Source organism: Pipra filicauda, unplaced genomic scaffold (assembly GCF_003945595.2).
Source record: "Pipra filicauda isolate LSUMZ 115617 unplaced genomic scaffold, ASM394559v2 scaffold8_size5757611_pilon, whole genome shotgun sequence".
Classification (NCBI taxonomy): Eukaryota; Metazoa; Chordata; class Aves; order Passeriformes; family Pipridae; genus Pipra; species Pipra filicauda.
The window spans coordinates 1,684,564-1,701,791 of NW_024105087.1; the positions used below are offsets into that span (position 1 = coordinate 1,684,564).

The 17,228-nt window shown below is 36.1% G+C and overlaps 1 protein-coding gene across 2 annotated transcripts in view; it reads left to right on the plus strand.

Annotated features, from left to right (window-relative positions):
- LRBA (LPS responsive beige-like anchor protein) overlaps positions 1-17,228 on the plus strand; it is a 402,048-nt gene that overhangs the window by 71,894 nt on the left and 312,926 nt on the right. The window contains exons 22-28 of one of the 2 annotated variants that reach the window (XM_039391039.1): positions 9,117-10,127; positions 10,809-10,898; positions 11,177-11,352; positions 12,562-12,715; positions 13,127-13,307; positions 14,591-14,718; positions 15,093-15,200. In XM_039391039.1, coding sequence (XP_039246973.1) covers positions 9,117-10,127; positions 10,809-10,898; positions 11,177-11,352; positions 12,562-12,715; positions 13,127-13,307; positions 14,591-14,718; positions 15,093-15,200 — 1,848 coding nt within the window. The remainder of the gene's footprint in view (positions 1-9,116; positions 10,128-10,808; positions 10,899-11,176; positions 11,353-12,561; positions 12,716-13,126; positions 13,308-14,590; positions 14,719-15,092; positions 15,201-17,228) is intronic. The other variant, XM_039391040.1, reaches the window with a different exon arrangement.

Below are 17,228 nucleotides of genomic sequence, written 5' to 3' on the forward strand. Positions count from 1 at the left end.
AATGCTGTAGTGATTGAGAAGATGACCTGCTTCCTTCTTTGTGTTTCTCATTTTTGGTTCCTGGCATAGTGAGGTATCCTGTGGCTGGAGAAGTAACTTCCTGTTAGTTTTCCCAAGTCTAACTTTGACTTTCTGGTCAATATATAAGGTCACTTTGTTCTTCCAACTTGCTTCAGAGGAAGTTGAACAGTGGCAAGACTGGAAGCGTGTGAGTGTGGGCAGAGTGAGCGGCAGCGTGGTGGTGCGATTTTGGAGGACTCTTTCATAAAAGAGTTCAGTTTGTTTGGACATCAATACTAATACTGTCCAGTTCCAGAAGCCTGAATGAAAATGTTTAAATGACAAAAGCACCCAGAAACTAACTTGACAATAGTGATATGAATGATGATGCAATAATCACAGTTCTAAAATTTCACCTTTATTATGCATTTTCCGTTTGAACTTTTTTAAAAATAGTACACACAATTTATGCAACTGGACATACAAAACTAGATGATATTTCATAGCTATCCGTTAATTACATTAACATAAATTAGGATAAATCACAAAAAAAGCTCTTTGTGGTAAAATCTTACTAATCACTTGAAAATGTCCTTATAAACAAATAATAATATCTGATTATAATGAATTTTTAATCCCTCTAATTTTACTTAAAGTAGTCTTGTATCTTGTTATACCTCTATTGAGATTCATAGAGATTCACACATAACATGGTGTAGACATAATTCAGTGGGCAAATTGTTCAATGCTAAGTGCATCTCAGATGTTTTTGATTTCTAGCATGCTTTCAAAGTAATGTGGGAATTATGGGAACAAAAATATTTCCTTAACATTGCTAAGAGAATAACCAATTTGTGTTTTTCTTATTTCATCTCTAATTGTATTGGGTTGCTGCTTATTTTTCCTTTTTACAGCCCTCTGTGCCCATTCTTGCCACTAATTTATAACACCATTCTATGATAAAGAACTAGTACATAAAGGACTAGTGTTACAGAATTGGATAGGTTTTGCAGAGCTACACATCAAGATACATGCAGCTGCTATAAAAAGCCAAAGAAACTCAATTGCAATTTTATTGTCCAGTTTGATAGATTTCCTGCCACCTTTGTAGCAGGGAAGCTGTTTGTCACTGTAACCCTCTCCTCCAACAGCTGCACAATGCTTTATAAGCAGCAGCGGCTTTTCCAGCATAATTGCACTACATTGGCTTCCTTGCACTCAGAATTTAGAAGGTGTGTAGGTGTGTGTAACCTTTTTTAAGCCAAATTTCTTAGTATTACTCAGGTATTTTGCTCATTTCCATGTTGGTTTTTGATGCTTTGCAGATATTAACACAGCGTATACAAAGGTGATTAATCTGTTGCTTCTAGTTAAAAAAAAATATTAATGTAAAAATTAACTCACAACTCCAGTTTGTTCTAACTGGCCAGTGCTAAATTTATGAAAGCATATAAGAACTTCTGTTTTTTAAACATTGCAACCATGCTAGTTGGGCCTTAGATTTTATCTGTCTAGCCATGTTACTTTGTAAAAAGGACCAATGATTTTGGGGATAATAATAGGAAGCTAGTAAAGAATGGTGGACAAGCATGCCTTTTTAACCTTTCAGCTTCCCCAAGTTTTAAAAGAATATAATGATTTACACAGTATAATAGACTCCTAGATTACCTGAACACTTTAAACTACTGGGAAGACTAACATTTGCTTATTTCATGCCCTTAAATACGTTTTACTGCTTAAAAGTTGATTCATGTTACCATGTGATTCTGTTTAAGAGAATATATCCAGGTGATTTCTGATTTTTAGTTTTTAGTAGCTCAGGAAATTTTCATTCAGTAACACTCAGAAATGTTAATATGTGTAAACCACAATTCTCTTGCTGTGTAAGTGGAAAAATTATGTTCACTGATCTAAATGAGAAGTATAACCCTGAAATGTTAGTGGTGTGACTTTAGCATACCATGTATTTCTAAATAATTGTTAATTTTCAGTCTAAAGAAGTACAGTTGTAATTAACATGGTCAGTGTTAAGTAAATTTGTGTGTTCTTTTGTGCCCTGCTCGTTTAATTTGAGAGGGGAGAAAAAAAAATCCAGAGGTGTACACAGCATTTATGTGTGCTGTGTTTGCCAGATTTTCATCACTGTCTGCTGAGGGAAAACTGGCAAAACCAACAAAGATTAGCTGGTGGAGGAGTTAATATATGATGGCAATTAAAGAACTAATTTGCAGAGAAGTGAACGTGGCTCAGCAGTTTTAGAAGATAAGAGACCATCAGAATCTGGAGTTCAAATCCCACTGGCTTTCTTGAGTTACTGAGGACTTTTTGTCTGTTTTTATTCCCTATCTTGGAGGCAGTAGGGTCTCCCACAGTAGGGATCTTTAGCTCTAGTGCATTTTCAAGACTTCCAATCTTTTTCAGTCCACGGAAAAGTGTGTCTGCATTGCCCTGAGGGGAAGCAGAGGTACCTAGCCAAGAGGGTCATTGTACTACTGCAGGTTTTGGGTTTTCAGTTGTGCCATGCCCAGTATATCAATGAAAGAAAGCTGGGGGAGATGCAAATTAAAGAGCATGCTTGAAATCATTAAATATTATGTTCATTCTTATGGTGTAAATAGATATTTTTAATAAATGTTACTTTTTCTAGATAAAAATGATTCTCAGGGGTGTCACCTGAGTTATGGAGAGCAGAAGGAACTTGGAGACTGGAATGTACAGCCTCCTTTAGAGCTATGTACCCTCCAGGATGTGTCCTGATGGTGCAGTCCTTCACTTGGACTAGGTGCTTCCTTGTTACAGCTTCTTTTGTAGTAGGTGTTTGGGCAGGCTTTTCCTTATCAATGCCTCCAGGGGAACAAAGCATTTTCATTGTTCAGCAGGCAGAATAGTTGGGAAGAGGGATCTGCACTATGGATGGGCTCTTCTTACACATGCAGTGTGTATGGTCAATGGGGAGCTCCTTCATCTTATTATTCACTTGGTTTGAGTGAATCATGAATAAAGCTGCAGGATATTAAAATTTGACTACTTCAAACTGAAAGCAAAGTGTGAAATGGGGATAGGAATAGAGCGAGCAAGGTAAACTGAGAATTTATGAAAGAGGATCAGCTGCACAGAAGCCTTGGGAGAAGAGTGTGATAGGGATTTACTACAGGTTGAAAAGTGCCAGAGCTCTCAAAAAGAATTGAGGAAACATTTGCAGTGAAAAGAGCTGATGCATAAAAAGGCAAATAGCTATGAAATAGTCTTCTCAAGTAAAGATGACCTGAGGAGAGAAGGGATTCTCATCATTGGAACAGCTTCAGGAATTGTTAATAGCCTTCTTTGCTGTAGCAGCTGTAGCTGCAGTTTGAAGTAATCCTCCTCCATACTTCCAGCTCCTTGTGTTCAAATTGTGGCTGTGGGGACTGAATTAGGTCTCTGGACCATTATCTGAAATGATGGATCTGGAGTCTTTGCTGCAGGGCTGCCAATAATATATGGAGACACTGGAAAAGGATGGCCAAAGTTAGTGCACAAGACCTAAAGCTGGGCCCTATGGCAATGCAAAGTGGTAAATGCTGAATTTAGTTACAAAATATTTTTGTTAATAACGAAATATCAAATGTGCACAAAGTAGAATTTGACAGTTCACTGAACTGTGGGAATGGTGGCAGGGATTGAGATAGTGAGGAAATACATAACCTGAGAAGATAGTACATGCTCATGTCTTGCAATTTAAACAAATGAAAAGCAATAGTTGCCTTAGTGAAAATGAGCAAGTAGATGTTTGGTATGCAGTTTGAATTTATTATTGTGTGCTGATGTAGCGGTAGGCTATACCTTGACTGGATTTGAAAATAAAATGCTGCCAACATACGTGAAATTCCCTCTCAGATAAGCAAAGGTTTTTATGAATTATATTGACTAGTGCTTACTTTCTTAATCTAGAAATTATTTGTGTGCTTATTTATTTTCTCAAGATGAGGAAAAAAGGCAAAATTTTTGCTACTTAGATGAAAATGCAAGATATGGGTACATGAAACTGTCTTGGTACAGTGGCTCCCCCCACCTTGTATGTCAATGAATGTGTTGTTGTTGGAACTTTAGACTCCTAGAAGCCTCTCATAGGTAGCGTCGTGCATAATATATGTTAATTTGCTTTTCTTAGCTTTCTTCTGTGAATCAGTCAGACATAACCCAGGGATTACTCAGGTTGGTGGGTTACAGACTGTAAGTCAGTGTATGGTACACACAGTACCTTTGTATCTTTTACTTTGCTCAATTGAAAATTAGTTTGCATATCTTTGGATAGTGGTGTGTCCTGTCTAAACAGGCCTGTTTTTGTTTAGAGATTGGATTGCACTTTTGAACAGTTAGTGTTACTAGAGGAGAAGTGGAAAAACAGGTCAATAAAGTCCTTGTTAAGATTTAAAAAGTCGTAATGCTTTCTGGAATTATGAAGAGTTTATTGATGGTGTCAGCAGCACAGGAGCTAGTTTGCACTGAGCAGACTCTATAAGGAAACAACAGTGTATATCATTATCTGGCAGATACTCCCTTCCCCTCTCTACTCTACGAATTCGCCCACCTGATAAAGGAAAGAAGGACAAAATCTTAACATATAGTTAAAATATTTTCTCTGTGTTCTGTATTGTGTATGTCAATCATTTTATCCTTTCTCACTGCTGTATGCTAATTTTTCTCCTTGGCAATTAGTAAATGTTGGATGTCAAATTAAGTTAAAATTAATGACAGAGGCAAATGTTGCAGTTATTAGCTCGCAAGTGTCTTTACTAGTACTGCGTAGAGATGCATTCCAAGCATTGCAGACAGCTATGGATTAACCATCAGATGATGGTGAAGATTAATGATTGGCCTTTTAGCTCACTAATTTAGAACAATTTCTAGTAATTAATTTTGTATTATCAGCTTTACAGTTGCAAAGGCCTTAAGGAAAATAAAAAATTACTTACGTACATTTAAGGTTCTTCAAGCTAACAGTTGTCTTGTAAATTGTTGTGTGCATGCAGATCCTAATGTTTAATCTTTAATACCTTTATATACTGTGTTTGTCTACTTCTTTTTAGTAATCATAATTTCTACTTCATTTTACATTTCTGTCAATACTGATTTTGTTAACCTTAGGTGTTTTCTTTGTTGTGTGTATTGTTTGGCTTTGTGGACTTGTGTGCTTCATAAATGCCATGTCATGCAACAGAAGTGTGGGGAAGAATTGTCTAGTGCCTCTTTGCAGTACCTCTGTTTCTTGGTTTCCTGTCAAACCTAATTAGGAATTAGTAGAGTGATCAGAACTGTTTGTTCAGGCTTGATGAAAAGTTGGATTTTACAAAGCAGTATTTCTTAAATTTATATTCTTTTTTTTATATAAATAAAAAAACCCCAACCTTAAAATGCCTGTTAGAAAAGTGCTGTTTCAGGTAGTCTGTGTAATTTTGTGCATTGCTATGTTAATTCGACTTTTATTGAAAGGACACTATTTAATACATTATGACATGAATTCTTGCTGATGTTTATGATCAAAGTAGAAATTGCTGTCCTTGTAATATGGATTTTTGTTTTTTATGGGGAGTGATGTTCTCCTGTAGTTCTGTACTGTCTAATTTTCTTTACCAGTGTTTCTCTCCTTACAGTTTCTTGTATTGCTCTGAAATCGATGTAGAGTCTCATTGGATTGTGCTCGGATTTATTTCCCCATAAGTTTACATTGCCCATCTGTAAAGATAAGTTGTCTGTATTGACCTTCTCTGGTCTTTTTTGGGGGGGTTTATTAATTAACAGTTAACAATCCTGCAGAGCACCGTTTCATTTTCAGTATTTCTCTGTAATGGCTTCCAAAGTATTGTCTATTCCCTGTTTCAGATAAAGCTGGTTGATACTATATTGCATCCCTGTACCATACATTGTGTTTTTAGCTGCTGACCATACCTGTGCAAAAATCAACTTGCTGCAAATATGGTTGCATCTCTAACCTGTACAGTCAGTAGCATTCATACTTGTGAACTTTCACTGCTTGCCAAAACAGTGGGTAGTTTTTAGATAGAATTTACTTTTGTGATGGTTTGGATTAAAAAAATAGGGAATCTTAGATCTAGATGAACTTTCCTTCCAGCACTGAAATTTCAAGTGTCTTTAGGATTAAATGAGAATTTACGATATGAAGAAAAGAACTTGGAGACAGAGGGACTTCATTGCTGGCGAGGCAGTAAGAACTTCAGCTATAAGGAATAATTGAAGTCTTGACTATGACATGTTTATTAACGAACCAGCAAAGTTGCTAATGAGGGACCAGAAAATTTGGAGCTATGAGTAATGTAATTACGAAGTATGACATGCACATAACGATCTTGTTAGGATCTTGGAGATGTGGTGGGATGGCTTCCATGGACTAGAGTGATGCAATGAAGGGATATGGGCTCATTAGGAAGTACAGACTGGGGAGATGAGGAATGGGAGCTGCCCTGTATGTGTGAGGGAGTGGTTGGAGTGCATGGAGCTTTGCCTGGGGATAGATAAGGAGCCAACTGAGATTTTCTGGATTAGGATTAGAGGGAGGACAAGTGAAGGTGGTGTTATAGTGGGTGACTGCTGCAGGTCACCTGATGAGGAAGAAGAAGCAGATGAGGGAGAAGCTACTCCCTACAGACAGGGAGCAGCAGCATCATGTTTGCGGGTTCTGGCCCTCGTGGGCCTGATCTCTGCTGAAGGGGCCATGCAGCAGGACCTGAGCAATCCAGGAATTTCCTTCAGTACACTGATAGCTTCCTCCTCCAAGTGATAGAGAAGCCAGTGAGGTGTTTTGCTGGACTCATACTCACCAACAACAAGGGACTTATTGGAAATTTGGAGGTCAAAGGCAGCCTTGGCTACAGCAACCATGAGATGATGGAGGATCCTGAGGAGAGGGAGGAGAGTAGAAGCAACCTTGAATTTAGGGAGAACAGATTTTGTTTTGTTTTCAAGCAAGATTGATTTAATGCTGTGAACAGGATAGTATATGTGGTTGGTAAGAAAAAATCCGAAGCTGCAGTAGGTTTTTGTAAAGGGGATGGGATGAGTAACACACTAGAAAAAAGTCAGTGTTATAAAAAAGAGTATGTCTAACATTGTACAAACTGAGGTACAACTACATTTCTCCAAAAGTAGTTGACAGCCCTGTAGAATGTTTTCATGGAGTGGAAGGTGAGAAGCCATAAAGTTGGTAGCTTTTACTCCTGCATATGGGTTTAATGAGACTTACACTGGAATGATCCACGAAAATATGGATGTTCACACTTCCAATTATTGTGGGATGGTGTGCTTTCTGGGAAGTACATATAAGTTTTGCTGAAATCAATCAAAGGCATTTTTATTTGTCAAATGCCTCTTTAATGCTTGCTGGAATAAAACATTTTAGTAGTTTTGGAAATGGAGGAAGCAACAGGGAAAGAGAAGAGGGAAAAGTAGTTGAAGAGAAGGTCAAGTTGTTAAGATTCCTTCTTCAGAAAAGCAGTATTTTGACCAAAGGTAGCAGCTTTGCCTAGTCATGTTCTGGAAAACAAATGAAAAGTGCAAGGGACGGCTTATTAGCATGATCTGTTTTGTGCTTTGTGCTAATTGCGGTACAATTTGTTTAGCAATACCATATAATCAAATATTTTACAGATCCATTGTGACAGATGGATGAACTTTCAGTCATTTGTAATCATTTACGCTTGTACCTGAAGACCTTTTTTTTTATTCTTTTTAGACAATTGGATAAAATATCCCAGTTCTATTTTGAAAGAGCAACGTTTCAATTAAATCAACTTGAACAAATAACATGCTTTAGATCATGTGTTAGAATAGTACACTGCTTCTACAGTACTTCAATATTCTTGATTGATGGAGAAAATAGTATGTTAAAATGCTAATGTTGACAGCAGAACCTGCTAAAAATATTTCTTTTTGCCTTTGCTCTTTCTTTGCTTCTCTCTGATTTGTTATCTATAATTTCTAGTATCTTTTTAACCTGTCAAATTATTTTTTTGACTTCTCTGTATCATCTTAAGCAAAAATATTCCTACTGACTAATAATCACTTTGAATACCATGTACATGGATTTTTTAGGTGAGATCCAAATGAATGAGCTGAGTATGTAAGAGAATGTGTGTTCATGTATTTAGTAGGATGTACTGGTCTAGTTTGTCTATGGAAAATGTTTATGATAAAGAAAATTTAAAAAAACAAACCCTCAGCTGAAGCTTATGTTGGGAAAATTTTGAGAATTAAGCTTACGGATAAATAAACACTTGTGTTACGGAAGATAAATCTAAATCCTAAATGGAAAGGTATGGATAGACTAAATTGAATAACAGTGTAATAAAAACTTCAGTTAGTCTAGTGAGATTTTCTTTTAAAACACAGCTATTTATTTGGGCAAATGAGTTTTATCAGTATGTATGAAATGAATTTTTGTATCTAGAACATTTTTTAGATACCTAAAACCAATAATAATATTTTCAGCTGACGTGTAGAAAAGTCTTTTCATTTGAATCAGATTGTGCAGCTGTTCTCATGTGCCTTTGAGATGAGGTGAATACCATTCGCCAGATGAAATGTCCTCTGGAGAATTTTAGGTATCATTTGGAGATCCTCAGGATTTTGGCTTTGTTACATGCTTCTCTCTGCTCTGACTTTGTGGGGTTGTACTTTTTTATGTAAAAAAGTTTTCAAAAGTTTAGTTATGTTTGTGGACTGTTGAGCATACTCAAGGTGCTAAAATGATGTGAAAACTCTGCTACTTGTCACAATGTCCCCCTTCACAAAAAAAATTGAGATTGTCAGTTAACTCAAATCTAGTAATTTTATGGATGTTATGCTTAGGATGTCCTTAGGATCAGTCTAGTTTTTTGGTTTTTTGTTTTGTTTTGTTTTTTTTTTGTTTTTTTTTCCTGGAATAACAGATAGACTTAACTTCAACTGAGAGCAAGTTTTTCTTATCTCCAGTGTGAAATTGCTTTTTATCATGAAGACAGTATCCAATATAAATTTGTGATTTCAGCATTGATTTTGGTTTTGTTTTTCTTTTTTTTTCTCCCCGAGAAAACAGTTATTAATATATAATTTTTAACTTCTTTTCAACTCTATTCTTTTAGGTAACTTTTGAAATGCACAAAGAGAGTCTTTCTCAAATGTACAGGGAGTACCAAGAGAAAGGAGGTGAAGGATGTTCTTCAACTCAAATTAGAACAATCTCTGGAGCTAGCAAAGAAGCTGAAACCAGGGAAAAACAACAATCTTTAGAGTTAAAAGAAGATGCTACTGTTCCTTCCTGCATTATTGATGGTGATACAGAGCACAGAACTGAAAAAAAAGAGACAGATAACTCATCAGATGTTGACCAACAAACTCATTCAGTGTCTAATCATAAGGAGGAGTTAGAGGGGGAAGATAGGGATACTACACAGGATTTAAAAACAGTGCCTTGTGTGGAATTTTCTCCAGAGCCAGGAACAGTAAAGCCCAGTGTTTCAGAAATTAGTTCTGGAATAGCTGAAGCAATTGAAGATTCTAGCAAAGCTGACGAGGTGGAGGAAGAAACAGTTGCTGTCACTGCTACTTCTCTAGCAATGCAAACTACTTTGGAAGGAGAAATTCCTACAAGTCCAGAAGAACTGGAAAAATCAACAGTAGAGGTGGAAGATGAAGATGACTTTGTTGATTTGAAAGATGAAAGTAGTATGGCCTTACCGTCAGATGAGTTTGCAGAAAGGAACAAGGAATGTAGCTCCAATGAAAGCGAAGTGACAAAGCAGGAAAAAACAACAGAGAAGGAACCTGAATCTGTGCTTTTAAAATCCGAAGATACTGAAAGTGTGGATGGGAAAAAGGAAGAACTGACTTTACCAGAAACAGTGAGTTCTGCAGTTCCAGATGTTGTGACTCAACCAGATTCAGAAGGCAAAAAGAAGGTGAAGGAAGAAAAGGTTAGTGAAACCAAAACAACCGTGGAAAATGCAAATGTACGTGTGCCAGAGCCTGCTGGAGCTTCCGACAAGAGAATTGCCAAGCTTGATGTTTCTAGTGTTGCATCAGATACAGAAAGACTGGAACTGAAAGCTAACACATGTCTAGAAGCACCTCTGCCCCCCAGATCCTTACCTGAGGTAAATTCTACCTGTCCTTTATTTGTCTTGCTTAAAAATAAAAGGAAGTTCTTACTTTGTGAAGTTTTTAAAGAAGTGTACCCATACACATTTTGGAAATTTTAATGTGTGTGAATTTTGTGAGTTATCTCTAGAATACTTTTAACCCTGGATTAAAATAGCCATAATTCTTACTAATCTGTGTACTGAGAAGTCTCAAAAATTTTATTTTTTGTAGGTTCACTTTGGTGATAGAAACTGAGTATTTGGCTAGATGGACATTTGATCTGTGTTGGTACTTCTGTTCTTAAGTCTGATGAATTGAAAGAAACATTTATTTATTCAGAGAGGATAGAATTTAGATAGAATTTCTTCTGCTTTGCTCACCCTCCCTTTTACTCTTTCAATCTGGTCTCTTATCTAAACTCTTATAATTACGGAGAAGTAAACATTACTTGTGCAGAAAAAAAATAGCAAAAAATTTCTTTCATATTCTGATGGAACTCATGAAAATAAAAATTTTAAACTCTAAAATTTGGTAGGATTGTCACTGCATCACGTCATCCTACTTTTTTTGTTCAAACGTAATTTAAAACTCTGCTTCTGTTGTGTGCTGCGGTGTTCCACCCCCTCTAGTCTTTAGTTTCTAACTCAGCTTTTCATGGTTAAATAGTCATGCATCTGAGTGCTTCCCTTCTGCAGAGATATCTCCTAATGGATGCTCTTCATTCTGCACCATTCTTCCTTAAAGGAGGAAAATCACTGTCTACAGCAACATATTCTCCCCCCGTGGTAAGATTGGGTTGCTGCTTCTGTGTGCCTAGATTGACAGGTGTGGTAGTGCAGCTGTAGACTAGTTTGTAGGTTTGGCACATTCATTAAATAGAATTTATGTAATAGTTTTAGCTTTATTTGTAACCGTGTACACAGTCTAAACCTGCTGGATATCTAAAATCTCAAGTCTATTAAAAGCATTTCAGTGTATACCATGGAAACTAATAATCAGAGTGTGGTATTTGGTTTGGTTTTTTTCTTTTTTCTTTTTTTTTGTCTGCAAACCTCATATTCAGACCTCAAGGCAGCAAGTTTCTTCAGGACAAGAGCTGACTGCTGCCTTGGATGGGCAGAGAAGAGACACGAGGTCAACTGTGTTCCGTATTCCTGAGTTTAAGTGGTCACTGATGCATCAGCGCTTGCTCACAGACTTGCTCTTTTCCATAGAGACAGATATTCAGATGTGGAGAAGGTACATTTCTATGCTTTATCTAGAATGATCTAGACTGTCATTTCAGTTATAATTAGCTTTGTTGCAACTGCATCAGAGTGAGTGATTGACCTTGAATTTTGGACATCTGGTATTTTACTCATTATTCAATAGCCTTACTTACTTTGTGGCCTATACCAAATTATTGTCAAAAATTTTGTTTCAGCTTTTTACAGGCATGCATGTGTATTGGTTGAGGGCCTACACATAGATTTTGACTGAAATCCTGGCTACATATAAATCTATGGCAGTCGTGCTGTTGATTTTTATTGGACCAAGATTTTCGTTTTCCTAATGTATGTAAGGGCCTGTGTCTTTATAAGTATCTAAACATGGACTAAAAAAAAAGATAATGTATCCAAAATAGTATTTCTTACTCTTGCATTTACACACACTACGTTGCTGCTTTGATAGGGTTCTGTGAACACAGATTTTCATTTGAAAATTACCTTGTAACAGAGATCTGGAATGTAATCATCAACATCTTTGAAAATGGTGGTAATTCTGCATTTTAATATAAAGATTTAATATCTTGAATAAGAGTGGTGTGTATTGTTAGCTTGTAATAGTGAATGTCAAATTTAAATTGAACCATATAGCTGCACTGACCTGATAAAAAAGATGAAGGCATGGAATATTTAAGTGATTAAAACAATTTGAACTGAGGTAAATTTTTGTCTGACTATAATTTTTAGGATGTGTGTAAGTTAGTCTATCATAACATCATCAGATACAGGTGAAATGTATTTTTGATTTAGCTTCTGTTTTGCAGAGTTTTTGTGTTGTACGTTGTTGATTTTTAATTTCTCTGAGAAACCCTCAGTACCTGCTTTAGTTTTCCAAAGATTTAAGTTCAGATCTACTTCACAGATCCAGGAAACTTTATTCTATTTCTGGATACAGTGACTTTTGCTATAGCAAGTGGTCATAGACCAGCCTATAATGTATCTTTATCCAGATGATGATTAATGCACATCTCAGTGTTTTTAGCAATCTGTGATCCTTAGCAGTTTAAGAACAGAAAGAAAAGGTAGTTTTAGGTTTAGATTGAGGCACATCAGTTGACCTTTACAGTCATGTGTTATTTGCTGCCCTACTGCTAACTTTCTGGTTTTAGTTTTGTGAAAACCTAAATGTGCTAAAATACCACAAAAATAAAGCTGTATTCTGAATTTTTTAATTTTTGGACAGCCATTCTACCAAAACTGTGATGGACTTTGTGAATAGCAGTGACAATGTCGTATTTGTGCACAACACAATTCACCTCATCTCTCAAGTGATGGACAACATGATCATGGCCTGTGGTGGTATATTGCCATTGCTTTCTGCTGCCACGTCTGCTACTGTAAGAAATTCCATTTTCATTTGAAAATTTATCACTTCTGGGAGGATGCCTTTCTTTTATGGAGTGTATTAAGTATTGTATCTGTCCTTATGGGAAACAGGAAATGCATATGGGATAATTCTACACACATTTCTTTTCTCCCTTTGCTACCCCTATGCTTTCCCTAAGATAAATTGAATGCTTGCCTTCTTTGCCTGAAGACATAAAAAGAAGTTACCTGCCTTTGTTGCCCCACAGTGGTCTATAATGGGATGAAATCCCAATACTAATGATTGTTCCTAGAATATGACTAATTATTACTTTTGAATGTGACTGGTAATGAACTTCCAGCACACATTTTTCATCATTTAGGTTGTAGGAATATTACCTTTGTGAAGAAGTAAATGTCGCTTTCAACTTTTCTCTGTGTAGCATGAATTGGAGAGTATTGAGCCAACTCAAGGACTTTCAGTAGAAGCATCTTTAACATTTCTCCAGAGATTAATCAACCTTGTGGATGTACTAATTTTTGCAAGCTCTCTTGGTTTCACTGAAATTGAATCTGAGAAAAACATGTCATCTGGAGGAATTCTGCGACAATGTCTTCGTCTGGGTAAGCAAATAAAACCATTTAATGAGCATAGGAGCTTGCTGTTACTAAATAGTTAGCAACTGTTAGAGTGATTTATTTTTCTCCCCCTGTCCTTCGTTTTGTTAAATCAAGATTAAATTTAGTCAAACTTTAAGGTCTTTTCCTATTTTACTGTTACTGTACTGCAGTGCATATATATTAATCTTTAGAAGTTTAAATAAAATAAATAAGTTTGGTAGCCCCACTGTTGGTGTATGCATGTTTTCATTTTATCTATGAAGATATTTCTTTTACCTGAGTTCCCCATATAGTCAGGGCTGAGAATATAGCAGTTTAACAGAAAGTAATCTTGTACTATGTGAAAACCTGTGAACTTTTTCAATACTTAGAAAAGATGTGTAAAGCCTGAGATCAGGAGATGAAGGTATGGTGAAAACTAGAGATGTAAATTACTGAAGGGTTCAAATTGGACAGTTGGTGTATCCAGTTATTACAGTAAATTTGCATCAAATTGGATTGAAAGAAAGGAGTCGTTACCTTAGAAAGTAAGAAATATTCTGGAAACAAGAACATTACAAGATTATAAAAGGGTTCAGGTAGTTAATGCAGGAGGAGAGTATTCGTGCTAGTTGCATGCTCTAAGACTTTTTGTAATGAAAAGTTTAATTTGCATGAGTGCCAGAGCAGCTCAGAGCCTCAACAGTAACTAGCCTTCCTCTCCCTTTCTAGGCAATTAAAACTTTGTGCAGGTAGAACAAGATTTATGGGATGCAAACAGGTATAGAGGTGGGGTAGTTCTTTTTTCCTTTGAAAATAATACTAGTAGATGAAACAGGGCACAGTTGTGCAGCTAAAAAAAAAAAATAAATTGTGTAAATTCAGAGAATATTTAGTCCAAGAGTAACAGAGTATTGTGAAGCAAACGTAGCCATTTGTTTCACTAGTGTATCACTTGTCTTTCTCCCTTGCTAGTCTGTGAAATTTAGCTGCCTTCACCCTACCCACCCCGTGGTTGTATGCATGGTAAAATTGCAATGAGGGATGATAACTTGCTCACTTTAAAGTCTGCATTAGATACAGCACGTGTGTTCTAATAGTTTAGTATTAATTTTTAGTTGTAAATTATTAAAGAATTTTGAGCACTGTTTTGCAACTATTTAAAACTTATTGAAGCAAAATGTTTTGCCGATGTGCGTAAACTTTTTAGTTTAAGTGATAAGCAGAATTGTGTTTTACATCTCTGTGAGGGAATATAGACAATAATATTTCTCAGAATAATTCTTAACATTTGTTTTCCCTTCAAGTATGTGCAATAGCAGTAAGAAATTGCTTGGAGTGTCAGCAGCATGCACAGATGAAACCTGTTGGAGACATTGGGAAGAACCAGAAACCAGTGCAAGGCATTATAGGATCAGGAAAGACTGCAGCAAAGGCAAGTTTAAGACCACATTCAGGAGCACAAAATTCAGTAATTATTACTCTGTACAGAGGGATAGGTTATTAGATTTATACTTGCACTACTGCTATTTTAATAGAGTCGAAGGGTATGAAGCCTGGAAATTCTGAAATAGTTTTTTTCTAAGATGTGAATTTAACATTTATACTTTTAGCTTTTTACAGGGAAATAAATCTGTCACAAAAATTTGCCAGATTTTTTTTTTTAATTTTAAAGATGAAAAGCATATCTGAACTTTGTGCTCCAATTATGACAATGTGATGTGCAGTGGGTGATGGTACACAATTAATGATTCTTGGTGGAATACTTTTAAAAACAGAATCTTGAACAATTATTTTTTTTTTTAATAGAGTCCAGTGGACATTGTGACTGGTGGCATTTCTCCAATACGAGACCATGACAGGCTTCTGCAGGACATGGATATTAATCGCCTTCGAGCAGTAGTGTTCAGAGATATAGTAAGTTGCAAATAAGGTTGTTTTCTTTGTAGCTAGATTTCTGCATATATCTGTTTGCTCAACACTTTCTTTGTGTTACACAGTTTGGCTAAATTGAATGTACAAAAAGGGAACACTGCTCACAGTAATTAGGAGCTCGTAATGCTCTGCAGCTGTTGTAGTGTTTAGGATTGGAAGGAGGGAGAGGTGAAGCCCAACTGCCTGCTGATCACGCTCTTTGGTGTTTTCCTAAGAGCTGATTCTCTGGAATTCTGCCTGTTGTATATTAAATATGTTGTGTTTAGTACAGCTGTGTACTTGCACACACTTTGGTACATAGACAAACTGCTTATGTATACTATGTATCATAAAGATGTTTATGAAAAATGAGTATCTTTCTAGCTAATTAGAAATTAGAGGTCATCTCTAATTCGTTTACTTCCCCTCAGAGGAACCAATTTGTGTGCATGTGCTGTAAGTATGCATATGTTTTTTAGTCTTGAATTGACTAAAAATATCTTTGCTCTGTGTCAGCAACTTTATAGCTGATATTGAGGAAATTGAGATTGATTGCTTGAAAAAAACACCTCTGTAAGCAAATAGGGCAGCTATAATGACTGTGAGTCATTGGTGGCCACAAGCTTGGACACCAGAACTTACTTTACAATAATAGGACTGTTTAGCAAATGTAATGATTTATACAGTGACTTTTATTCTATCTAGAATAGAGAGTTTTATCTTTACAGTGTTTATTGATTGAAACAAGCTTTTTTTAACCCCTACTTTGATATCAGTGTGCAAAAGAGTAACAGGAATTGAACCTGCCGTACTGGTGGCAACTAAAATAATCCTAATAATGCAATCTTCAAGCACATTTTGTGAACTCATTTTTTGCTTTAAAAAAGTCCACCAAAACAAAACATACACAGCTGCTTTTTTTTGCATATCTAATCCACTGGCTTTCTGTTTCACAATAAATATAAAATGATGCAATAGCTCTGCTTTTTGACAAAGGTGTTGAGCTGTGGAGAAGAAGCAGACTTTGAAAGGTCTATTTTGGAATAGTTTTTATCTGAGCTGTTTACACTTGCATCTTTGCATGCAGTTTCTTACATTGTATTCGGCACAGAGAATCACGGTTGGGCATAATTTGAACCTGTATAGGAGGAATTTGGATGGAATCCACTTAACCACCAGTAGTAGTACTTACAATGATACATGAGCTTTATTTCAAGCAGTTCTACAAACATTGCTGAAAAAAATAAAGAAATGGGTAGTGCTAATTCACTGAATCACAATTTTATTAAGTACAGTTGGAAACTGTCTTGCAAAGATTGATTTAGTAAGAAAATTCTTTATAATCCCTATCATTTTAGGCAATTTCCCCTAATCTCCCCTTTTGCCAACCTGTTAATACCTTACTGTTTCTGCCTTGTCCTATGGAAGTTAAGATTTTGGGTTGAGCCAAGGTGAATATAGGTTGTTTTTTTTCAGTGCAACAGATAGGATCCAGCTACTTTATCTAATTCTTAATAGAGAACTTCTCATAAGCTTCTCCCAATATAGTTTATTAAAGAGCTCTTCATGGAATATGGAACTTCAATAGGCACTTACAATCATGATAGAATGAGCTTTATAGTTTAACTTAGTTTCTCTGAACTTCTAAGAGGAAAAAATTGACTGTCACCTCAGCCTTGATGTAAATGAGAGGTACAAAACCCCAAACACCCTTCTTCTTACCGATTAGTCAGTGAGAATCCAACTATTCTATTCTCTTGTTATCCCTAAGTGTATGAAACTTTTCTTCTTTTGGCAGCCAAAGGGGACAGGCTTAGGCTAAATCTTAATGTCTGGTCTTCCCTCTGCTTCACTAGGAGCAACTGAGAGCTCTGGGGAGGAACATGGCATAGTTCATATTAAGATTTGTTTTTAAGGTTTTCTTAAAATCTCTGTATAAAGTTAGAGCTGTAATGCAAATGCATACTCGTGTTTAAATTGCGCATAGTACATTACATCCATCTGGACTATCTGATGATGAAATTAAATCCT